The following is a 27,263-nucleotide window of genomic DNA, read 5'->3' as shown; positions in this document are numbered from 1 at the left end:
ATGAAGTCGTAGTTGGCCTCTTCATGTCACAATTTTAAGATTTTTCGGGATGAAGGCTTGAAGTGACACACGGGGCGGCGAAGTTCTTGTGTTCTTGCCAACGCAATACCAGTTAATAGAGGTCTTTCGAACTTGGTTAGGATAATATCACTAACAGTTCGCTGATATTCTTCGACCACACACTGTAACAGAACACATTCTGAAAGGAAAGAAAGAGGAATTCCTCGAATTACGCCTATAAGTGTGAAGGACTTCCGACAGTAGGGCACAGGAGCTTCAACAAACTCCTGCAGATGCTTAATCAGAACAACAAAGCAAGGTTTTGGGTATCGAGGTCCTCCTCTGCGCGGATGTATAATCAGCTCCATTTAATGGGGTCGAAGCTCTGGGCAGTGAGGCAAATGCCACACTCAATCCTCTCTTGAACAACACGAACCAAGTACCCACAAATTAGGATTTGATTTTCTGTTTATACATTGATTGGCACATTATCATTTGTATATTTGAAGTTGTCCAAAATGTCTACACATGAAGACGCTTGTTTTGTGATTGTTCGTCACATTTCTTATCGCAAGGAATCCTCCACAGCTTTAATGACCTTCTGAAATAAGGTGTAAAGGCTACAAATGAGAGAGTAATCTAAGGATATCAAACTACTTCCTTTATTAGAACATTGCCTAGATATAGCCGACAGCTACCTTTCTCTTAATCACCTTCTAGACGGCATTTTATGGGATCGTATCTCTTCTGACTGCGAACCAACTTGCCGAGTTTTGCAAAATGGTACACATTAGTTAAATATTTCGGGGGGTAATCTGAAGTTTCAGTTCTACAAAAAATATAACTCGCACAAACGGAAGAAAACAAGTACACTTTGAAAGAAGCTTTAAAATATCTATAAGCATTACATGATTAATTCATTTCACAGTTCAGTACAAAATATCACTTGTACAAACTTGTACTCATAGTACGAAATAACTCAGCTTTTCGTACACATGCATGCATCAATAACACAGTGAAAACACCCACACTGACAGCGAAGATTGTGGGTCTGGGCTGCACTCTTACGCCCACATGAAGAAGTATTGGTGCTCGCGCCTTCCTGTGTTATACTAGCGGCATGGAGCAGGCAGTATAAGAGGATCGAGACAGCGGTGCAGTCTATAATTAAAATATATGTAAAACTGGAACTCTTACCCGTCGCCTCATCTTCTCTTTGAGGAACGGCTTGAACAAGGCGAATATGGCGTCGAAGTACAAGGGCTCGAACACGATGTGTATTGCCTTCATCCTCAGAGGGAAACTGTCCTGCAAGAACAACAATACATTCATCAAGGATTCGATATCACTGGGGGGAGGGGTAGGGGAGGGGTAGGGGAGGGGAGGGGGAAGGGAGGGTTCCCTTCACCCTCACCTACAATTTTATCTCAAAGGTTCCTCCCTACTAAAATTATCCTGAGAGATTCTTTCATTATAAAATAATGAGGAAAATGTACGGGGAGTTCAGTAAAAAAAAAGGCCCAAGTCCAGAAGTAATAGTTTGTCTTACTTTTTTCCTTTTTGGATAGACAATGTTCCCAAACTCAACATTAAGCCTCCAGAGTACAGCAGTTATTTAATGATATGACATACTGAATCCCCTAAATCAATTTTTCTCAAAATTGAAATAAAAGTGGACTTGGCACACGTTTGCTCTAAATCCCTCACATATTACTGAAATTAATATTTTGCGTATTTTCATAAAAACATCAGCAGTACTACACATAATAAACAATAATAGAATGACTGCCAGACCTTCAGCAACAAAACGTAGTGGTGGCAAATTCGCAACTGCACCCTTGTGTTTCACTCTGGCAAGTCCACCTGAAACCCGGGAAAAAATATCAGTTACTTGAAACCCTCCTTCCTTGTCATCGCTTTAACGTAAGTCGTAATGGTCCGAATCTGAAAATTTTGACATTTTCACTTTTTTTTAATTTATTAACGTGTGAATCATTCTGTTAATAATAATGTTATTTGCTTTACGTCCCACTAACTACTTTTACGGTTTCAGGAGATGCCGAGGTGCCGGAATTTAGTCCCGTAGTTCTTTTACGTGCCAGTAAATCTACCGACACGAGGCTGTCGTATTTGAGCACCTTCAAATACCGCCAGACTGAGCCAGGATCGAACCTGCCAAGTTGGGGTTAGAAGGCCAGCGCCTTAACCGTCTGAGCCAGTCAGCCCGGCAAATCATTCTGTTCAACGTAGCATTTGCTTGTTTCATTTATTTTAAATAACTTAATATACTTATTAATATATTGGTGCACATCTATTAAAAAACACGTTTTGCTCAATGTATTTACACATATCTCATGGACTAATACCTCTAGAAGGCTGTGATTTCCCGTGTTTTGAAGAGAAATATCTGTTTTAGTAGTTGGTCTCTCTGCTTGATGCAATGTTGTTTTAGCGGAGGGTTTTAAAGTTTCTGTTCTGGAGTCGGTGAGATTTATTGAAAATTTTACTCTAAAATGCAATTTACTCAGAATCACTTTTCCCGTAACAAATGCTTCCTTTTCTCAGAAACTACTGGGTGCATTTTCTTAAATGTTTGTGATACTGTTGAGGATCTACATTATGTCGACATTTCTTGAATAGTTTATTTTTTATATTAAAACATTTGCAGAAAATGTAAAATTGCGGAATATTTTTAAAAATCACAAGCAGTTTCCCGCTGGCTCCGCTCGCAATGTACAAAGTATGGTGTTGTTCGTTACTATCCTCACGGATGTATTTGCAAAGTTTCGAGTTAATGAAATAAAGCACATGATCTTCTGTGGTATCAGAATGTAATATTATGTCTACAAAACACTTAAAATACATCACACAAATAAATTGAATTAAACGTTCCTTGGAACGACACTACGCGCCGAACTGTTAAAAAGTCCTTCAAAGATCTTCGTCATGGAGACAAATGTACTCCTCACAACTTTTCCCAGAATCTACCAATTTAAGTAGGTATTGCCTCATAAGAAAGCGCCTGAGTGTTTTTAGACCAAAACTAACTGCGTACCTCAATTAGAACGAAAGATATGATGCTTCAATGAGAAAAAATGTTGAAGAAATGAGACGTCAAATTGAATGTGCACTCATAACTTTCCTCAGAATCAACCAATTTGAATAGTTAAGAGCTGAAATGAAAGAGCTTGATCCACTGAGTGTTCTTAGGCCAAAACAAACTCCGTACCTCAATTAGAACCAAAGATATGATTGCTTCAAAGAGAGAAAAAAATTGAAAATATCAAATAATTTGAGGAAGGCGGGTTAAGTGGTTTATAGAACCTGATGACAAATCTGTGCATGAATAACTTTCAGTTTAAAAAAAATGAAGGAAATCGATCGGATAGAATGGCCGGACTGACTGACTTTAGTTTTCATAAATATTTTTAATATATAGATTACTGTTTTCGTAGCCGTGTTTTAAAACTATTGTAGAACAGTGCATGCAAAAGACATGAGTTAACATCATCTTTCTACATGCAATAGCTACTGAGAAAAAAGTTAATTTATTCAGTTGTTTTAACATTGACGGGATACAGCGTTACGACTCCCCTTACACCACTCCTGTTCTTCTTGGAGAGGGTGTGTTTCCGAAGGTAGTAAATAGGACAATATTAAGAAGTCTACAAACGGAATAACTTTCCATTGTTTATCGGTCTTTTTATAACAACAGGGTTCAAACAAAATGATCTGAGGTAATTATATACCCCTTCCCCCCGGGCACTGCCTGAAATAAACCCTATGATCCTTCTCCCCACCTACCCGCATCCCCCACCCCCAGGCCACCATTTCTTTCTGCTTTCGTACCCTGCATTCACTGTGTAACGTGTCTAGCAACACATGTGGACGCTTAAAAACAACTTGAATAAAAATGGAATACCTGTGTTATTAGCTTAAAGTTATTTGGCAAATAGAGGTTTTCAAGACCGCAAATAAAAAAATTGCTTTCAAACATTTGCTCGCTACACAAAAAAGCACGGATGTGATTCTGGGCTAAGACTACTACTACTAAAATTTTTTCATTCCTCCCCTGAAGGGGGAGGCGGGCCTCTTAGACGGTGACGCCGTCTCTCAGGCCGGGAGATTTGTTATGGTGAAGGTCATGTTGAGAGGGTTGGCGGCCGTAGCCTATACTAGGAACTGTCCCGGCGTTCGCCTTAAAGTGCAGGATAATGGGAAACCACCGTAGAGCTCCTCTGGTCGGTTGGCCAGTCAGAGTGCAGAGCTGTTGGACCACGTACCCACCGTGGCCGCTTGCGGGCCGAGACTCACTCTGCATCTACCGACCTTGGGCTAAGAAAACAAAAGTGCTAGTACAGAGTCTTTGGTTGGTCTCCTCTTAGGAACCTGTTTCTACATGCACACACAGGGGAGATACAGAGTTCTGATAAATCGAAAAAAAATGAGTGTATCAACAACAGAATGGCGAGGCACATGAAATGTGAGGAAATGAAAGACATTCTATACATCGTAAATATAATACTAATCTAATTACTATTATTAGTATTAGTAAATTAGAGCCCGGATTTACATGCAAATGCATGTTTTTAAATAAGCTAATTACACTTCTCTAATTTTGCAAATATTCGTTTTATGGCAATGATTCCAAATAACCGTTCTTTTTCCGTGCATGTTTGCATGTTTTGGCCCTTTTAGGAGAAAATTAATGCATAATGCATGTTCTGAAGATTTCGTATTTAATAGAGAATATTTGGATGTTTTTTTACATTGCATAATATGACTTTTCTTCTGACTTTGGCGCATATATAATGCTAACTTACACAATAGTCCCCTTTATGAATGTTGGTTTGCCGTATTTGGGACCGTTTTCCTACATTATACAGTAGGTCTATTACTGAGAGATGGAGAGATGGTATCTCTGGCATCCTATCTGACAACCAAAGTTTGTACATAAGGTAGAAATCCTATAAACCAATTAACCAAACACTTTCTAATCTCAAAAATGGCTTTCACGGCCGCAGATGTCCGACTCGTTGGCTCAACGGTCAGCGTACTAGCCTTCGGTTCAGAGCGCCCCGGGTTCGATTCCCGGCCGGGTCGGAGATTTTAACCTTAATTGGTTAATTCCAATGGCACGGGGTCTCGGTGTATGTGTTGTCTTCACCATCACTTCATCCTCATCACGACGCGCAGGTCGCCTACAGGCGTCGAATAGAAAGACCTTCACCTGCCGAACCGAACCCATCCTGGGATATCCCGGCACTAAAAGCCATACGACATTTTATTACGGCCGCAACTGGCAGGCGATCCAGCTCGTCGGGCGTTTCGCAACTATAACAACGACGGCCCGACTTTCATGATTCGCCTCCAACTTTCATCAGCTGCCGACGTAGACCATCTCATCGCCACCGGCGTCCGTTTCCGCAGGCGAACATATCGAGTGGAGCCTTCTCGCTCCCCGCCTCGTACCGACCACCCTCCCCCTCTTAACCCTTCTCCTAGCTCTCCATCCGCCCCGCCACCCACCCCACCGCCGCACACCGTCAACCTACCCGCTCCACAACCGAACTTCATTCTATCGCCCCTCCCGACATTAGACCTTCTTCGCCTCCTAGCCACTTCCATCACTAATATTACTACCACCCTCTACTACTTACTATCACAGCACTACCTCCCTCCTTCCTCCAACTACATACCGCACCCTCCCATTATACCAACACCATATATGTAATGTGCTTATGTAAATCTGTGTAGCCACTTTTCTGGAATACGCGCCCGAGATATGTAGCTATACAGTAAATTTCTTATCCCGTATTCCTCAGGTGTTTATGGGGGTTTGCCTGTGCGGGGTGCTTTGCGGGTCTTCCCTGGGTTCCGGCTTGTTGTGATGGTGCCCTTACGCCACTTTTAATCACTGCCTCCCCCCTCCGGTATGTACGATACATACCCTCTACACTTACTTACTGACCTTTTCTTCTCCTATGGCCTAAGAGCTCCTTCGTTGAGCTGATGGCCCGCTTTCCCCCATTCTGGAGAAAGAATTGAAATAACCTTTTTTACGTTTACGCTTACAGTTCACCTACATCATCCTCTTTCGTACGTCGCATGTCCACGATTTTTTCGGCTGGGTGGCCCTCTTCTCATCAGCTACTCAGTCGGCCCAAGAATAATCAATTGGCAGACGCCTAGTTGGCTGTCGCCTCCCCAATTCACCATGGATACCCGTCTTGTCATTAGTGTAGACACCGCTATCGCAGAATCCAAGATTATCACCGCACTTCGGCAGTCCGGCTCCCCAGTCTGTGATGCTATGCGGCTCTGGGATAGTACCACTAATCGAATGTCAACGCAGGTCTTGGCCTACTTCAGAGATCCAGACGACGCGGCAGCCTTCCAAACCAGCGGAGCAACCATCAACGGACGACTTCATGAAGTGGTACCCACTCCTGAGTACATCCTACAACAACTGCGCTTTCACCGCTACACTATTCCCAGCGTTAATCCACATCCACCTCGTACATCTCAGCAGTCCCCAGTAACCACTACTACTACTACCCTCACCATTTTTTCCCATACTCCCCCTTCTACTTCCGTCCTTACTACCACTACTAGCCACCCCTCTCTTATCATGTCAACGCCCACCACCTTCCTACCTACCACACTACGCAGTCCCCAGCAACCCTCTGCCAACCACACGGATGCCACCGTCACAGCTCAGCCAGACTCCCACGCCCAAGCAGACGCCTCAACAGCAGTTTCCATTTCAGAGCTGTGTCACCCGTGGCATCGACCCTGCCATCACCGAACAGGATATACTGCACGAACTGCAAATGGCAGGCGTCCCAGCCCGTCGGGCGTATCGTATCTCCAACACCAACGGCCCGACGTTCATGGTTCGCCTACAACTCTCATCTGCTACCGACGTAGACCATCTACTCACCACCGGCGTCCGTTTCCACAGGCGAACCTATCGAGTGGAACACTCTCGCTCCCCACCCCGTACCGTCCTCTTACCCCTTCTCATAGCCCACCACCCGCCCCGCCACCCTCCCCACCTACACAAGCAATCTACCAACCTGCCCCACAGCCACCCTTCTTTCTACCGCCTTCGCCTACTCGCCACCTCAATCACCAACATTACAACGACCCTCTATTACCTCATGACACAATACTACCCTACTTCTTACCCCACCTTTACACCGAACCCCACCATTGTCCCCGCTCAATATATGTAAATATTTCTGTACCTCTATGTAACTATTTACCTTTTCTCGATTTGCGCACCCGAGATACGTCGATATGAAAATAAATTACTTGTACCTCTTCTCAGGTGTTTGTGGGGATTTGCTTGTGCGGGGTGCTTTGCGGGTCCTCCCTGGGTCCCGACTTGTTGTCAGGGTGTCCTTGCGCCAATTCAATATCTTTTTTCCTCCTCTGGTATGTACAATACATACCCTCTACTTTTAATTTTCTTCTATGATCCTTTTCTCTTATATACGGCCTAAGAGCTCCTAGTTGAGCTGATGGCCCGCCCCTCCTCGTATGAGGAGAGGGAATGAAATAACCCCTTGATGGGATGTTCAGCTGCATACACCCCAGCATCAGTGGGTAGGGTCTGGCAAATCCCACTCTGATGAGTCTAGTGTCAGACCTAAGACGAAAAGGTGGTTAATAGAGCAAACGCCTGAAAAGCCTTATATCTGATCCGTTTTTTCTATTTCATAGTTACTGCAGCCAAACACAGCACATACCTTTCCCCTAGTGTTGAGAGGAGATATCAAGGAATGACACACGCTACTATTTAATTATGTCAACTCACTGCAAACACATAAATAACACCAAAAACTTCACACTCAAATACACGTGCTCTTATGACACCAGGTCAATCCGCTAGAGAGAGCTCTAATAGTTGTCCCTCGATATCTCGCTGAGTGTCGCGTATTGTCTTTACTGTATTTGGTTGAGCAGCTGATAAAATGACAATGATGTGAGATATCGAATTATTTCTTACATAATATTTTTGAGCATGGTGCTCATATACCGAGCTCAAGTTGTCTAAGTCATGGAGTTTACCCAACTTGAGTACTGAGCATTAAGTACTGTATTCATTTGATCGTGCCTGAATGTACATTACCCCATCATAACAGAGGTGATTATTGTTTTAAGTCGAAGTACTGTTGGGTATCCATCCTGTATTAACACTAATTAGGGAGAAAATGGAACACGTCCGACACTTCGAATGATGAAGGTAACAGCAAAAGAAAGCGAAGGGTCTCGAAAGCGGGGTTGGAAAAGAACAAGAGCTGTCCGAGGTCGAACAGGAAAGATGAAAGGGACGAATATGTGGGAGTAATCGAAGCCTCAGTTAACTGAACCGTAGTTGCCAACCCATGTTTCCAAGATGAAGACTCTTTCCATTGCCTCTTACGACAGGCAGGAGTGTGTTCTACCGTCCTCACCCACAGGGGTATAACAATCCCGTGCTCGTAAATCTGTTGTCACCTTAACTTTTCACACCTTACCTGCATGATGCGTATCGCGATTCTGGCGAAGGTTGGAGTGACGATAGCTGCCTTCCTCAGACTTAAACCTGTCATGTCCACAAGCACCGTCACCCCTGCGATCTGCACCAGTGGATTCTGTATCTGTACCGTCAACATCGTCACCAGCACCTGGAAGAAGTGTTCCTGTCGCACTCTGCTCAGATCCACCTCCTCTGCAAAGAAATAACACTAAGTCCTAGCTGCTGATCCTTAATGTTCTTACATTACATCCTTCATTTACTGAAAGGTGTACAGTAAAAGAGCACGGAGGGATTTAGGTAGGTGGAAATGCAGCGAGCAATTGATTTATGCCGACGACTTTGTCTTATTGATATTGCGATATTATCGATATGAGTAAATCTACGAGGTTATTCACCTAACATGTTACAGGCAAATAACTTCTAAACCATTAAATATATCAGCATTCCGTTTTCATATTCGTAAATGGTACGCAGGGTTTTATAAAATAACGTGCTACTTAGTCTCAGGGGATGATTAACAACCGAGATATTGATACTAACTCCATATTTTGAAATAGAACGGCACACAATTTTACAGCTTATTTAAAAGTTCATCTATGTACAAGTTCAAATATGTAAGTATTTTCAAAATCGGACAAATACTTTTTGAGATATAAATAAGAAGAGCATGCGCGGTTTTGCATGCCGCATCAGACGGCGTGAAGTCGGGCGAGGGCATATTGCGGCTCAAGCTGCTTCCTGGCCTTGATTCCAGCCACAGAACGGATACCAGATATGTACTGTAAAGATAATGTGATATAACGTAACATACCCTGGGTGTGCAACGTTATTGTATGACTGGCGAACACACAACGGGGAAGGGACATTAAAGGTGTATTGTTTTGTTTTGACACGTAATAGGCTGCGCTCAGTTTAGCGGATGGGAATGGGAAGGATTCGGAAAGAAAGTCGGCCGTGGCCTATCACAACGTTACCTATCCGGTACCGGTATTTGCCTGGTGTTGAACATGGGGCACCATGAAAATCAATGTCAGGTTGGGCGAGGCAGGACTCGAACCTACGCTCTCCCGAATGCACGCTACTACAGTCGCGCTGGAGCTCTGCGGAGATTAATGCGTGTAAAATAAAACATAAGTAATAGTGCTGCTGCCATCTCACCACGATCAGCTCTGAACATTTTCCTTTCAAAAGGAGCTCCTCCGGTGTATTGTATTATGTTTATTTCTCAACTCATAGAGTACTATGAACTGTACACTAAAATCTGACAATTATAGCTTTCGTTATGTTCCTTTCAAGGCAAAGTACTTATTTTATTCGTTTTAAACACATCAACCCTTTCTGTCCTTTCATGTGTTCGCCTGTCATACACACTGTGCAAACCCATCACATGTGTACGAGGTGCTTACAAGCCTGGTACCCATTCTGAGGCTGAACTCACTCCCAGGAAACTGCTTGCACCTCAATATGTTCTTGCCCGACTTCACGCCGTCTGATGCGGCATGCAAAACAGCGCATATTGTTCTTACTTATACAGTGGCTCAAAAAAATATTGGTCTGCCTATAGCCGTGGTATGAACGGAACAGTATAGTACAAATAATGGTACGTATAGTGGATTTACACGTATGTAGATATGTAGAACAGTCAAGTACATCAGTGGGTTGAATATCGAGCCAAGGAGATTCACACTGTTTGCAAAAGGACCAGTAATACAATGGAGTGCGTCATTACACGCCAAAGAAGTATTGGTCTAGTAAACAATATCATCGTGACGTCATGCTGTCTGCCGCAACTCGGGCTTATTATGTCTGTGCTGACACGTTGGAAGGTAATATTCAGCATTGTTTCCGCGTTCATCTAGCAATGGGAAGGAAAATGAAAGAAACATCCGTGGAAGAAATGAGGATGGCAGTGCGACTATTTCAAAAAGGTAAATCTTTCTAAGACATAAGTGAAATGATTGGAAGAGCTGTTACAACTTTTAAAAATATTGTATACAGGTAAACAAGAACAAAGACAATAGAAAATAGACCAAGAAGTCCCTCGATGTTATCAGTACAAGACAAACGGCAAATTGTGCATGAAGTTGCCCAAAATCCTCAATTAAGTGCGCCGAAGATAGCAACTGCGTTACTAGAAGATGTAGAAGTACAAGCGTCATCTGAAACCATCCGAAATGTGCTACGCGAAAAAGGATATGTGGGCAGAAGAGCCCGTAGAAAGCCGTACAGCAGTAAGGCTAACAGGAAGAAGAGATTTGCGTACGCTAAAGAGTACAGAATTTACAGGTATGAGGACTGGAAGACAGGCGTTTTTACCGACGAGAATAAATTCACCCTCTTCAGGTCAGACAGACGAGTGACTGTGTGGAGGGAAACGAATTCTGAACTTGGAGAAAAGAATTTGACAGCTACGGTGAAACATGGAGGTGTTTCGCTGATGGTGTGGGGTTGCATGAGTGCGAATGGTGAAGGTGAATTAGCCTTTATTGAAGGGACTAAGGTTCACAAAGCATATATGAATATTCTCAAGACACATCTTCCATCAAACGTACAAAAATGGGACTCTCAGCAAAGTACACGTTTACGCAAGATAACGACCCCAAACACACAGCCCTGAACACGAAGCTATGGCTGTTATACAATACTCCGCGTTGGATGTAAACTCTACCACAATCTATCGAGAATTTGTGGCACTATTTGGATCAACACGTGAGAAAGCATGCAATATCAAACGAAGCTGACCTGAAAGAAGCCTTACTCACCGAATGGAATAACATACCAAAGGAAATTACGGAAACCTTGGTATGATCGATGCCAAATAGATTAGATGAGATTATAAAGAGGAAAGGTAGACCTACCACATACTGGAACGTTCGCGAAGGATCAAGAAACTGCGTTATGTTAATTCAGACCAATACATTTTTGGTGGCAAGTGAAAATATTTGTTTTAAGTTATGATTTTTTAGTTATATGGACATGGAAAATTTATGGTTTTTACAATGCACATGTTACACAAGATGATAAATAATCAAGGATTCTAGTATATGTCAATTTTTATCATCATTCCATTCAATTCCTCGCCCTCAATGTAGCATATCTCGACAGACCAATACTTTTTTGAGCCACTGTATCTCAAAAAGTAATTGTCCGATTTTGAAAATACTTACATATTTGAACTTGTACGCAGATAAACTTCTAAATCTGCTGTATAAATTTGTGCCGTTCCATTTAAAAATATGGAGTTAGTATCAATATCTCGGTTGTTAATCACCCTACGAGACTAAGTAGCACGTATTTCACAAGACCCCGCATACCATTTACGAATATGAAAACAGAATGTTGATATCTTTAATGGTTTAGAAGTTATTTGCGTGTAACATGTTAGGGGAATAACCATGTATATACTTTTATAACAGTATTTCATATTTCACTTTCGATAATTTCCTTCGATGTTTTAGTGGTATCGATGCTATGTTATGACTAGGGCTCGGAAGTTGAGAAAAAAGTTCTTTTTTCTCGAATGTTCGAAGACGAGTACCAACATATGTTCATTCTGGGTCAATGTAGGTCAGAAAATAGTGGGTTTTCTTTGTCGTTTTTACCTTTCCCGGCAGTTTTTTTTTTTTTTTTTGCTCATTGGTCCTTTTTAGCCATTTTAGGTCTTAACGGCTTTTTCGCAATTTCGCCTTCTTCGACTACATTTTTACTGTCCATTCTCAATTCGAATCTTCATTAGTTCGTCCATCACCTCTTAAACATTTTTCTGTAGTAAATACATATATTTGAACCATATCTGAAAAGAAAGGAAATGAAATAAAAATTGAAACTATTGCTTGAAAATCCAGGGCTATCAAATTATGTGCAAGATAAGTGAAATATTGAAAGGTGAAAATTTTGATTCGAGCGTTTTTGAAGAGGAAGCTCACTTGCTTCAAGTATGAACCCTTAACTCCCGTTAATGGGGAGAAAAATTTCACAACGTGCTGTCTGCAAACCGACGATCCTTTACATCTAAGAACCTGGAAATGACTATTGTGATATACTGCAAAGCCAACGGAGTTAAGGTTTCCGAATTCCAATTTCTGTGACCCTCGTGTGGTTCAGCTGAATATGATTCCAGTTGTACTAATATTATATTTTTTTTCAAGATATCCATTGCAAGTTCTCTGAATGCATTCCAGGTGGGAAGAATATTTCACTCTAAATTCTTTTAAGAAACACGGAATTCACTTTTTTAATTATGTTAATCTAAAAATATACACTGTTTGAAAAAAGTATTTCACTCATATTTTTCCGCTGTATGTTGCATACCACCAGAACTTTGCATTTTTAAACATTATATTCCTCATTAAATATGTAATTAAAACTACAATTAAAAATGGATTTGGATCGCAATGTTACATCCTTTTTGGACCTTTTTAGGTCATATTCTGGTATTTTTAGGCAATTTATGGGTCTTCAACTTCCGAGCCCAAGTTATGAAATTACAGATACCGAGAATTTCCTTATGCAAAGTTGAGAAATAGTGGTATTAATCGGACAATGCGTACACAGTTATAATTAAGAGTAAACTCCATTGCCGTAAAAGAAAGTCACAAGTATTTCAATAAAGATAATGGGTAGTGACTGATAACAAGAACTTTTGTCCATTCAGTTATCTGTATTCTGTGTGTGTTTTGTGTAAGTTTAGTTGCTGTTGGCCTGCTGCATATTGTAGATATTTTTACTTTGCGGGTAAATCTGAATTAGTCATCGTGTAAATGTTTTTGCGTTCCTGTTTTCTTTTTTTTCTTTTTTTTCGTGAAGGTTACTTTAAGTTGCGAAAATGGCTCAGTGTGGTTGTATTCTGTGTCGTCTGCAACAAGGATGTGAGTGAAACTTGTCTTATACTTTCCCCCCTAACGAATTATTAACTACTGTATTTAGCAAATAAACATGCCATTTTAACTGATGGCAATTAAAATACATAAAATTGAATATGCCTAGAAATATTTTAGAACTTATTTGAGAGTCTACTTTAGGCAGCTAAAGTAACATTGAAACACCTAAACATTCCCAGGTCTAGTAATCACTATTGAATGTTTCTGTGGTGGTTGGAAGTGTAGTGTGTTGTCTGAATATGAAGAGAAACGTGTATAAACAAACACGTAAACCCAGTCCCCGAGGCAGAAGAATTAATTAGACGCGATTAAAATCCCAAATCCGGCCGGGAATCGAATCGAGAACATTCTGAACCAAAAGCCTCAACGCTGACCATTCAGTCAAGGATTCGGACAAAACGAAATAATTATTGAGTTTCGTTATTCCTATCAGCATTAACATTCAAATTTCGTAGTAGAAAATAGCAAAATCATTATTGAGTTTCATTATTCTATAAATATTTTAACATGCAACTTTTGTAGTTTCAGACTTGCACTTGATGATTAATGTTGGGCCGCCAGGTGCGCCACTTTCAACACGTCTCTCAGTTTAGTTCGGGAGAATACGGAAGTGTCCAGTATTGTCTACAATGGATTTTGGTAATACTATAAAGGCCGGGAAATGGAGAAGGTTTCTTCCGTAAAGCTTTATTCTACGTAGCTCCCCTATTCGCTGCTAGGATCGCTCGTATGCTCTAGGTGCTTAACAGCGTGCTTCCTAGTGACTATGGTATATACACTGAGTGGCCAAAAGTCATGGGAAGTCACTGAAAAAATGAAAACCTACAACCTGTTTTCCGGTTATTGACGGGTCAGGGATGTAATGAATGAAGCAGATGTAGGGTATTAGTACGATGGGGTCGCCACTCCCAAAGTGGGAAGACACTGAATGTAACGTTAATAACGGGTTGCTCCTCCGCGAGCCCTCAAAACGGCAGCAGTACGTCGAGGCATCGACTCTGCGAATCGTTCTGGAGGGACCTGGACCCACGCACCTTACACTGCTACTATTGGTCTTGTGTAGTTGGTGCGACAGCATCCCATAAATGCTCTATTGCATTAAGGTCGGGGGTCGTAACTTCTCTGAACTGCTCCTCCACCTCAGAGCGGTGACATGGCGCATTGTCCTCTTGAAACATGGCATCTCCATGAGGGTACTCTAGAGTCAGAAAGGGATGCAGATGGTCTGGAAGAATGTCCACATGACGTGCACCTGTCAGCGCTCCCTGAAGCCGGAAAATGCGGCATAATTGCGACCATGGGGACGCCATCCAGACCATAAATGAGTTAGTTCCCGCCTGGACAGAACCTTGTTGACAAGCGGGATCCATAGCTTCATGGGCCATAAGCCTCACTCTCAGCTCGATACAACCGGAACCGGGATTCATCGGAGTATACCACACGCCGCCATTGTTTTATGGTTAATTGCCGAAGTTCGCGGACCCACGCACGTCACTGAGCTCTGTGTCGAGGTGTCAGCAAAGGGACACGAGTTGGTCGTCGGCTGGTGAAGCCTATGCGGTACAGTTGCCTGCTTACAGTCCTGGTAGAAGTGGGTTCCTGACTCCCAACATTCAACTGGGCGGTGATCTGACTCTCAGTAGCCCGTCGAGCACCCAGTATGGTTCTCCGGAGGCAACGTGACGTCCGTTCGGTAAACACTTGTGGTCTTCCCGTACGACGGTTTACACGGGTGATAACATTCTCTCTGAGATATTGAAGATCCACCCTCGACACTGTTCACCTCGCAAACTCGAATTCGCGTGTAATGTCCACAATGTTATGACCCATGTGAAGATGACCATCACAAATTCATAGTCGATTAACTCGCGACTCGTTGCCATCTCCTCGACACTCATGTTTGTGACAGACTGCTCAGCTACGCCGCAGCTACCTGCAACGCTCAGGGGTCATACACGGCACATTTTCTAATGGGACACCCTTTCCCGCGACTTTTGGCCATTCAGTGCATGTGTATTCCTTTATAATTTGTTTACTAAAATAAAGTGAGCCTCCGTGGCTCAGGTGGCAGCGTGCCGGCTTCTCACCGCTGGGTTCCGTGGTTCAAATCCGCTTCACTCCATGTGAGATTTGTGCTGGATAAAGCGGAGGCGAGACAGGTTTTTCTCCGGGTTCTCCGGTTTTCCCTGTCATCTTTCATTCTAGCAACACTCTCCACTATCATTTCATTCCACCTGTCAATCATTAATCATTGCCCCAGAGGAGTGCGACAGGCTTCGGCAGCCGGCACAATTCCGATCCTCGCCGCAAGATGTGCGCTTCATTCATTCCATCGCTGACCCGGTCAATGACTGGAAAACAGATTGAAGGTTTCCTCTTCTCTCACTATAATAAAGTGTTATTTACTTTAGCATGTGGTGTACAGGTATAAGACATAAAATGGTGTGTATTGCATCCTTCCTTGTTATAAATCGAGAAAATTGTAACCAAACGGGTGTCGTTCCATAAATTCTCATCTGAAGACAACAGCGGATTCTAGATATTTCACGAAAAGGCAACAAACCGGGACATCGTCAGCAGCACTTGGAAGAAGTGTTCTTGTCGCACCCTGCTCATATCCACTCCTCTGCAATGAAATAACACTCTTAAATAGCAAAGTCCTAGCTCCTGTAGCTATTATGGCCAACATTTCAATTGCTATGGTAGCCCCCGCATAGCAGATGAGAGAACAAATCGTGATGGTTGTTTGGAAAGCCCTGCAACTCACTGCAGGACCGGCGAGGATTAAGATATCCAATGTCATCTTTTGTTATATTTTTTGACAATTGTCTCTGATTTGTGTATTGCGGCTGTGCATTGCCTTCCTCGAAGAGAATTACTAAAGAGCTGCTCCAATCTCCTGAAAGAGAAGTAAAATGCGACACTTGTAATGATGGGTTCCACAGCTCCTTTTAGAAAAAATTCTAAAGCCACTTTTAAGTAACATTCCCATAAATAATTTACATAAGTGCCCGGCTTCCTGGCTGAATGGTCAGCGTGCTGGCCTTTGGTACAGAGGTTCCGGGACTCGATTCCCGGCCGGCACGGTGATTTTAACCTTCGTTGATTAGTTCTGGTGGCTCGGGGGCTGGACATGTGTGCCGTTTTCGTCATCAGAATTCATCACAGACGCGCAGGTCGCCAATACGGCGTCAACTCAAAAGACTTGCACCAGGATTCTTCGGAGGCCGTACGCCATTACTTTATCTACTACTGCTTCGAAGACTGTCGGAAGAAATCACCATTGACTCTTGCTGGACTGATGAAGGAAATGTAGACTAAGACATATCTGTGTCGGTGAGACGTGAACCAAATTCCGGATAGAGTGCTCCATGACTTTGCTACCCATCAAAATATGTGTTTACTGTTGGAATGGGCCAGACTTTCAGTTGTGTCTGAACGAACCATAACATACTTACCAACTCGGATACCAATTACAAATCTGTCATGTTGATCTTTCTCCGCTAGAACCGTAAAGCCATTCATTTCGTAAGCGAACGGTTTCTCTGACGGCAAACAGTCCTCCAGGTGCTTGGGAAACTGCTTCTTTAAACGGTAGTAGTTCTTGAACTGAAACAAAGAAGTTTACTTTTAACAAAAGTTGTCAATATGTAAAGCTTTGGTGCCCGGATGTAACCAAATGACTGTTCATCGCTCCAAATCACATAATGACGATATGGGAATATTCATCAATGTAGGAAAACAAAGCCACGCTAGTTGAAATAACTTAAACTTGTTAATCCTACTACAGTCACATGAATAGCATCACATGCAGGGTTAACGTTCAAAGAAGCCCTGCCTCCTCCTTCCTGACAAACCAGAAAGTAATCTCAAGCATCGTCGAAGATCAAAGAATCATTCCAACTAAGAGAGTATACCCAGATGATGTAGATTTGATTGGCAGGACAAGTGCTGTGAAGGAAGCATTCATAGCTCTGCAGGAATCTGCGCAGAGAACTGGATTATTAGCAAAATATGTGGAAAACCCCACAAACCAGACAATTATAAATATCCGTAACCATAACATACAAGTCGTAAAAGTATTCGGTTATCTCAATTACCTCTTAATTGTCAATAACAATATCAGTAAACGAATTCAAGAAAGTATTTCTATGGTCAAAAATTGTTGTTATAAACAGCAACAGTTCTTGGAAACTCCAGTTCTTATAAACAAAACAAAGCGGAATCAATATAAGACATTGTTGAGACTGGTTCCAAATTATGGTCTAAGATATGACGTTGGCAAAGAGAGATGAGGAAAATTTACAGATATTTGAAAGAAAAAATCAGGAAGATATTTGGACATAAGTATGAAGAGGCAGTTTGAAGGCCACGACAGAATTTTGATAAGGAACAAATTTTTACCCCTTCTGTGGTGTACTTGTTAGCGGGATTAGCTGCCACCCCCGGAGGCCCGGCTCTGACACGAAATTTAAAAAGTGGTACGAGGGCTGGAATGGGTTCCACTCAGCCTTGGGAGGTCATCTGAATAGAGGTGGGTTCGATTCCCAACTCACCCATCCCCGAAGTGGTTTCCCGAGGTTTCCCCACTTCTCTTCCAAGCAAATGCCGGGATTGCACCTAACTTAAGGCCACGGCCGCTTAGTTCTCTATTCCTTGTCTATCCCTTTCGATCTTCCCATCCTCCTAGGGATGGCAACAATATATCGGTTTTTAGGAAATACCGATATTTTCCTTTCGATTTATCGGTATATCGATACAGAAATTTTGATTCAATTTACCGAATAATATATCGGTTTTTCCGTAAATGTATCGTTTTTCTTTGAATTATTGTTTTCATAAATACATCCACACTACAGACCGCCGATAATTCTTCAAGAGATGGTGCTAGTGAAAGTGGAATTGCAACCTGTAAATATCCAATTTAATCAATACCTTGCCCTGAGCCTCTGATAGGCTGGATTATAATTCGAATACAAACGGTGGAATAACATCTAGGGACGTTCCGATATACCGTACTAAAATATCGATATTTCCTTCGATATCGACATGCCGATATTATCCCACTATCAAAACAAAATATCGATATATCACGATATCAATTTTTTCATAATACAAGGATTTGAAATTATATTGAAGTTCTATAAAACGGGGACCACGATAATTCCAAGTAAAAGAAGATAATTAAGGGAATCAAATATAATGACCAAAATATTTTGTGTAAAATGGCATCAGCAGTAAAGTACAAAACATCAAAACCTAATTCAACCATGAATTCTAACACTTTAAGCGTCTGAGTTATTGTTATTCACCAGAAAAAAAAAAGGACCAATGATATATTTATTTCCAGAATGCAATGATAAAGCCATTATTACTTGCACGGTAGATTCTGCATCATATTCTTAACTATTTTCGGCCATTCCTACTAATTTACGGGGTTTATACGGACTTCATCAAGCATTACTGACACTATTTTTTCACTCTCTTTTACAGGTGTGCTTAGTTCTTTCAAGAAGCTAATTATTCAGGGTCTATGCCTCGACTGCTGGCGCCTATTGACATAAGTATATCTTGTGGCTGAGGGTCAATGAAAATTTGTATTTCGAAAGTATAAGCCTAGCACCGTGCAGGCTGGTGCTCATCTGAAATTAGCAGCCGTTGATGGATATATTCCATGGATAATTAAACCGCCAATTCCAGTAGCAAGATAAACTCAACCAACCAGTTGCGTGCACAGGCAGAATACCAATATTGATAAATATGCATTAAGGTCTGGTGATATTGTTGTTGGTCTTGGACTCTTAGGTTATCATTAACGATATATCGATATCGTTTGAATATACCGATATATTGTGTGCAATAAATATCGATTATCGAAAATAAGTTTTCAATATATCGCAATATCGATATATCGGTTTTTTTGCCATCCCTACATCCTCCTCACAACTCCCTTGTTCCGCATAGCAGGTGAGGACGCCTGGGCGAGGTACTGGCCTTTCTCCGCAGTTGTATCCCCGAGCCAAAGTCTCACGCTCTAGGACACTGCCCTTGAGGCGGTACACGTGGAACCCCTCGCTGAGTCCGAGGGAAAAACTAGCCCAGGAGGGTAAACAGATTAAGAAAGAAAGAAAGAAAGAAAGAAAGAAAGAAAGAAAGAAAGAAAGAAAGGATATATTTTAAAGAACTTGACTTGGTCTATTTCAGAAAGTTCCAAAAGCTGTGATGGACAGGGCACAAAAGGGAAGACCTAATCTTCGCTGCTTAGATGATGTACAGGAAGTTTTGAAGATTCTGGGATGCGTCCGGGAGGGATGAGTAGAGGATGTTCTTGAAGAAACCAGGATTATACGAGTGTAGTGCCATAAAAGTAGAAGAAAAGGAAAACATCAAGCAATTTGTTTACAGTAATTCGGATTTGGGAAGACCACTACAAAATTGCATAATTGCTCTTACGATGGCCTACTTGACCAATTCATTTAAGAATACCTACATATTTTTCCATAATTTACCACAACCTGTATTAAACAGAATACGATACCTGGTACTCAGACCTTGTGAACATAAGGACACTTTTTGTCTCGGTTCATACTCATACCAGGTTCCTCTCCCTCATCTTTCCTATCGGATCTCCCTAGGTCAACACATGTTCTCTTCCAACCCCACTGGTATTAGTTTGCGAGGCCAAGACGCCCTTCGTGGCCCCAAACATTTCTTTAACAACTACTTTTATTTCTCGAAGGATTGGAACTCATCCTGCTTCCTCTCTGATTAGTGTTAAGGGTAGATGATGGCCCACTTGTACTTTCTCTTTAAATACTAATAACCTTCACCTTCAGGAAGTGGTCGTGTCTGAATTTGGTATTGCAGGAGAGAACCTCCGCATTCTCGGTCAGTTCATTCGCCTGCTGTAGCTTATTAGTCCGGGTTGTTAGGGCTACCCCCATGAAAGCTTACTTTCCAGTCATTCTATTATTATTATTAATCCTACGAGTCATCAGTCCTTCAGGCAGAGGTGCCAACCTTTGAAGTGGGTTATCAGTAATCCCATTTTTAACTCGCGCAACTCCCCCCCCCCCCCCAAAAAAAAACCTTTTACGAGTCAAATCCAAAGCACTCCGTTTGCCCTTTCCTACAGCAATCTATTCTAAAGTATATCATATTACACAATAAAATTTGCTCATTACCTGTTAGTTCTGCGATAAAAAATTATTTTTAGCTTGTTTCACTCCCAGCAGCTGCTTTTCGGTATAGCATTTCTTGTAACATACTTCCCCCTGAGATGACATTTTCGTCTTCAGAACCATAAGCGATTCCAGTGTAGATGTACTTAATGTAGGCCTGAATTCTGTCTGATTTTTCCTAACAACACTGAAAACTCTTTCTGTGGGAGAGTTACTATGAGGTACACTTAGTACTGCAAATACAACATTACTTAAGGTTTTATACTTAATTTGTCCACTTTCATTTTTAAGCTCTGTAATGTTGCCCCAATTCACATCAATGTTAGGTCCATGAACAATATATTCCGGGAAAGTATCACACTGATAAACTGCAAATTCCTCTTCAAGTTGGTCATGTTCACTTCTTTTTTTTTTTTTTTTTTTTTTTGCTTTACGTCGCACTGACACAGATAGGTCTTATCGCGACGCGTGTTCACTTTTTTTGACCAAAGTTGGGAATCTTCGAACAAAGTACAGGGGAAATTTCCTGGTAATGTAACTGCAAGCTGCCATATAAAACTCTCTTACAGAATTATAAAGCATTTCTTCATCACAGTCATTATCTTTCAAGTATTCCCTAGCTTTTGCTCCAATTACCAAGTCCTCATTGGCTTTCTGGTATTTCCTCCTCTTGAATTCAACACTCAAAAGGGAGGTAGATTCTGACTGAAGAGAACATGGCTGAACAAATCTGACGAATAGGTCAGTTAAAAGACCAGCAAGTTTCCTCCTAAGAAGATGTATGGCTGGATCATCTTGTTGCAGAATTATATTCACATACAGTAGTTAAAAAAAAGGAAGTGTACTCTGAAGAAAATAGCAAAACAGTTTTGTGTGTGGGTCTTGTATGAAAGATTTCACAGTTTCAAACTGCTTGGTGGTCTCATTTTTATGGTGGGTCTCACTACAAAATATGAGTGTCAAAGCTTCCCACTGTTCAAGAACTCTATCAATAGACTGAAGAAGCGAGAGCCAACGGGTACTAACATATTTCAAAATTTTGTGACCCTCTGTGCCACAAACAGCATGATAAACTTTCAATGTGTTTTGTCTTTTAGAACTCTTGTCAAGATAGTAATATAACTGAACCTAAAAGTTCTCTACATTGACTGGCAATTGGGCTGCTGCTTTTTGTGCACAGATGTGTATTAGATGACATGAACAACCCGGGACATAAACAGATAAACAGATTCCTTCACAAATTTGGCAACACCTTTATTTGCCCCTATCATTGTGTATGCATTGTCAGATGACAAAGAAATGCAATTTTTCCATGGAATGGCTAAAGAAGACAATTCACTATTAATAACAGAGAAAATTCCCTCACCGGTATTGTCGGTACTCTCTAACAATGACAATAGAAGAGTTGATATTTGACCTCTCTGAGCATTAAAGAAAGAGACAACTATAGGATAAAGTTTAACTGCATTTGAATCCATACTAGCATCAGTAGCCAACGAAAAAGGCGTTATTTGCAAAAGTTCACTTATTTCTTTTTTTGCCTCAGATGCCGTATATTGAACTAAAGCAGAGGTTTTAGTTCTTGCACAACCATATTTCTGAAATATTTTGGAGTCGGGGAACATTGATCTAAACAAATTTCCAGCGTGGTCTGAAACTGATAACGGAATATTATGCTCCAAAAGAAATGATGTGAACAATAATTCGGCATTTGTCACCGCAGTTTCATTACTTTTTACGAAGAACGATGAAACAGACTGGTTTCGTAATTTTAATTCACCGTATGTGTGATGTTTCTTGGATTCTACGTGTCTTCTGCAATCATCTCGTCCACCGTGAGCCACAGAGAAATCACACGAACACACACTGCAGAACACGTGGTTTTCACTAACACGTGAGGCAAGTAAGCATGGCCATTCCTTTGTGTAACCGTCTCCATATTTCTGTAACACTGCTGTCTTCTTAGAAGAAGATGCAATTTGACAATTGCTCCGCTTCATTTCACAAAACCAATCATTATTTTTCGAATCAACGTCTAGGATAATTAGAATTGAAATGCGCTAAATATACCATTCTTTCTACGCACGCGACAGAGAGCCGAATGTGCGCACGGAGAAGGGCAGAGCAAGGAGTAGCGAGTAGCAAGGAGTAGAGCCTATCTCACGGGCGACTTGATACGTCATTCCCGCGTCATTCTAGCTAAGAGAGCAGCGTATATCTATGTAGCTGGCCGTGATTTCACAACGCTCGCGGGAAACAAAAGGAAGTGACGACCAAACAACTGCCAAATATGTTTAGTAGCCAACGTACAAACATTGAGACGAGGAGGGTTGTCCAGTAATGCTCTAAGAGATTGGATATTTTTTACTTCTTTCCTTTTTTTGGCGGAAATTATTTTTTATCGTGACAATGTTGCTTTTCCGTAATAATTTCCCCTTCGACCGTAATGCCGTAATCGTGAAGTGAAATCCTTAATCATTACGGACAATCCGTAATAGTTGGCACCTCGGTTTATCTCAGTATTCGAAACATCGGCTTGAAGAATTTCGACTTAATGCCGAAGTACAATATCTCAGGTAGCAATCAGTCAACCATGACACTTCATCTGCCGTAGGCTAGGGGTTGTGAAATAAGGTGACTTGGCTCTGCCGCGAATTTCAGACTCAATTGAGGATCGGAAACGGACTGCACTGAACTTCAAATGATATCTCTTTAACGTCCCTTCAATTGCTACAGATGTTAACAGCCGACAGGGTGTGGGAATGTTGTTCAGCAGTAGTTCTCTAACGTGTCGGAAACCTGCCGATCAGAGCCGACGCATTTAAACACCCTTAAATAACGCCGCCCACTATATTCAGAAATGACCAATAACGACCGCAATCCCGTTTTTAAGGTAGACTCTCCGACTAAGAAGAGAAGACCTCGTGATTCTTCCTTCTTTCCTTTTAAAATCGTCTTGTAAGTAGGCTATTCCTTTTCTCTACGTATAGGCTACGTTAAGTGTAGAACTCTCAGCATCTCATTTTAGTTGGATTCTCAAACAGGCAGTGATTGGTAAATTACGTGGATAACAGAAAAACAGAAATAAGTGTTTACCTTTGCGGAAAGCTAATAATCATAAAGATGCGTTTCAATAAATGAAACTCAAATATTGATAACGAATTATTTATTTGCATATTTCACAAACTAAGGCCTACAATAACGACTAATATGACGTCACTGGCGGTACACTTTCTATTTCAACAAACACTATTTATATAAATCCGCGGCCTCTTTGGCGACTATGGACTGGTATAACGACTAAAGTAACGTCACTTTCGTCACACATTCGGTCGCGTTACGTTACACAAATTTTCCGTTGACCCCGAGCCATAAGACATTTACGGAGAATGGCAGGATTAACAAATTATGTCCTTCCCATGTGAATGGGGACGGTCCTGTCTATCGTAGGAGGTGATTGAAAGGGAAGTCCCCAGGGGCTCTCAACTTGAGGGAGTGGGGCAGCATCCATTGGACCCCTTGATGGGTGTGATGTTGCTTTCACTTGATTCAGGCTCCTCAACCTCATCTTTCCTATCCGACCTCCCATGGTCAAATCTTTATTTCCGACCCGACCGGTATTAGTTTGCGAGGCCTAGCGAGTCTTTCACTTTCACGCCATTCAATGTTCTTGTCTTTCTTTGGCCGATGCCTTTATTTTTCGAAGTGTCAGATCTCTTCCATTTACCTTTCCATGCGTGTTTATAGAGGACGGTTACCAAGTTGTATTGCGCCAAATGCCTAATTTTTCTATACGGCTAAACTAAAACTAGGTAAATATTCACGTTTTATATAAAATACGACTGTGTGTTTGGAGTTTATGCTGTCTACGTTCAAAACTTGTCATACGAATGCTGCAAGAAAAAAATAAAATATCACATATCAACTAATTAGTAACAGGCATTTATGGGCTCTAAAACATTAATATAGGTTACTATGAACAAAATAGGTAGGTTACTTTAGGCAGCCTAGTTATAGCAAAAGAACTTACTCTTGCGATTGTACTAATGCTCTTAGTGTATCATCCTGCACAAGTGGTACATTTATTTTCCTCAAGAGTATAAAAGGTAGTTTATTTAAAGGGTCGTTTTCCTTTCGTTAGTACTTGTGTTTAATGAATCCCTGACAGAGGATACGTGCGGACATTTAACTTTGGAATCGATGATGCATGATTCGTACGAGCTAATCGGTTATCTGGACCGCAGGCTGCTGTGAAAGCCATCATGTGAAGTTTCTTCTCAAATTACCAAGCATGAGTAAATAGATAAATCATTTATTGTAGAGGTTATTACTGTCTGATAAGAGGCAGGAAGATGGATACTGACATTCTGCGAGTCGGAGCGTGGAATGTTAGAAGTTTGAATCGTTGTGGTAGGTTAGAGAATCTGAAAAGGGAGATGGATAGGCTAAAGTTAGATGTAGTTGGTATAAGTGAAGTACGTTGGCAGGAAGAACAGGATTTTTGGTCAGGCGATTACCGAATTATCAACACGAAATCAAACAGGGGTAATGCAGGAGTTGGTTTAATAATGAATAAGAAAATAGGGCAGCGGATAAGCTACTACGACCAGCATAGTGAAAGAATTATTGTCGCCAAGATAGACACCAAACCAATGCCCACCACAATAGTGCAGGTCTATATGCCTACTAGTTCAGCGGATGATGAAGAAATCGAAAGAATATATGAGGAGATAGAAGATTTAATACAATATGTCAAAGGTGACGAGAATCTAATTGTGATGGGAGACTGGAACGCAGTGATAGGCCAAGGAAGAGAAGGTAGCACAGTAGGAGAATTTGGATTGGGACAAAGGAACGAAAGAGGAAGTCGGCTGGTTGAATTCTGCACTGACCATAATTTAGTCCTCGCCAATACTTGGTTCAAACACCACAAACGACGGCTGTATACGTGGACGAGACCTGGAGACACTGGAAGGTATCAAATATACTTCATTATGATTAGGCAGAGATTCAGAAACCAGGTGTTGGATTGCAAAATTTTCCCAGGAGCAGACGTGGACTCTGACCACAACTTGTTGGTCATGAAATGCCATCTGAAATTGAAGAAATTGAAGAAAGGAAAGAATGCAAAAAGATGGGATCTAGACAAGTTGAAAGAAAAGAGTGTGATGGATTGTTTCAAGGAACATGTTGCACAAGGACTAAATGAAAAGGCCGAAGGAAACACAGTAGAGGAAGAGTGGAGAGTCATGAAAAATGAAGTCAGTAGGGCTGCTGAAGAAATGTTAGGAAGGAAGAAAAGATCAACTAAGAATCAGTGGATAACTCAGGAGATACTAGACCTGATTGATGAACGACGAAAATACAAGAATGCTAGAAATGAAGAGGGCAGAAAAGAATACAGGCGATTAAAGAATGAAGTGGATAGAAAGTGCAAGGTAGCTAAGGAAGAATGGCTGAAGGAGAAGTGCAAGGATGTCGAAGGCTGTATGGTCCTGGGAAAGGTAGATGCTGCATACAGGAAAATCAAGGAAACCTTTGGAGAAAGGAAATCTAGGTGCATGAATATTAAGAGCTCAGATGGAAAGCCACTTCTAGGGAAAGAAGACAAAGCAGAAAGATGGCAGGAGCATATCCAACAGTTGTATCAAGGTAACGATGTAGATAATTTCGTTTTGGAACATGAAGAGGCTGTTGATGCTGATGAAATGGGAGACCCAATTTTGAGGTCAGAGTTTGACAGAGCTGTGAGTGACCTAAATAGGAACAAGGCACCTGGAATTGATGATATTCCCGCTGAATTACTGACTGCCTTAGGAGAAACCAGCATGGTAAGGTTATTTCATTTAGTGTGCAAGATGTATGAGACAGGAGAAGTCCCATCCGATTTTCAGCAGAATGTTGTTATACCTATTCCCAAGAAAGCCGGTGCTGACAGGTGTGAAAACTACCGCACTATTAGTTTAGTATCTCATGCCTGCAAAATTTTAACACGTATTATTTACAGAAGAATGGAAAAACAAGTTGAAGCTGAGTTGGGGGAAGATCAATTTGGCTTCAGAAGAAATGTAGGAACACGTGAAGCAATCCTGACTTTGCGTCTGATCTTAGAGGATCGAATCAAGAAGGACAAGCCCACGTACATGGCATTCGTAGATCTAGAAAAGGCATTCGATAATGTTGATTGGACCAGGCTATTTATGATTCTGAAGATGATAGGGATCAGATACCGAGAGCGAAGAATTATCTACAACCTGTATAAAAATCAGTCTGCAGTGATAAGAATCGAGGGCTTTGAAAAAGAAGCAGCAATCCAGAAAGGAGTGAGGCAAGGCTGCAGTTTGTCCCCTCTCCTTTTCAATGTTTACATAGAACAGGCAGTAAAGGAAATCAAAGAGAAATTTGGAAAGGGAATCACAGTCCAAGGAGAGGAAATCAAAACCTTGAGATTTGCCGATGATATGGTTATTTTATCTGAGACTGCAGAAGATCTCGAGAAGTTGCTGAATGGTATGGATGAAGTCTTAGGTAAGGAGTACAAGATGAAAATAAATAAGTCCAAAACAAAAGTAATGGAGTGCAGTCGAACGAAGGCAGGTGATGTAGGGAATATTAGATTAGGAAACGAAGTCTTAAAGGAAGTAGATGAATATTGTTATTTGGGTAGTAAAATAA

At 41.5% G+C, this 27,263-nt stretch overlaps 1 protein-coding gene across 2 annotated transcripts in view; it reads right to left on the bottom strand.

Moving 5' to 3' along the window:
• The window catches only part of LOC136877215 (alpha-tocopherol transfer protein-like), an 86,346-nt gene that overhangs the window by 18,211 nt on the left and 40,872 nt on the right, over nt 1-27,263 (bottom strand). For both annotated transcript variants that reach the window (XM_067151061.2, XM_067151062.2), the window contains exons 4-6: nt 16,866-17,016; nt 8,526-8,719; nt 1,198-1,308 (exon numbers count right to left, since the gene is read on the bottom strand). In XM_067151061.2, coding sequence (XP_067007162.2) covers nt 1,198-1,308; nt 8,526-8,719; nt 16,866-17,016 — 456 coding nt within the window. The remainder of the gene's footprint in view (nt 1-1,197; nt 1,309-8,525; nt 8,720-16,865; nt 17,017-27,263) is intronic.

Source organism: Anabrus simplex, chromosome 7, assembly GCF_040414725.1.
Source record: "Anabrus simplex isolate iqAnaSimp1 chromosome 7, ASM4041472v1, whole genome shotgun sequence".
Lineage (NCBI taxonomy): Eukaryota > Metazoa > Arthropoda > Insecta > Orthoptera > Tettigoniidae > Anabrus > Anabrus simplex.
Note: the sequence above shows the minus strand (reverse complement) of the source record. Positions and strands in the feature narration are given on the sequence as shown.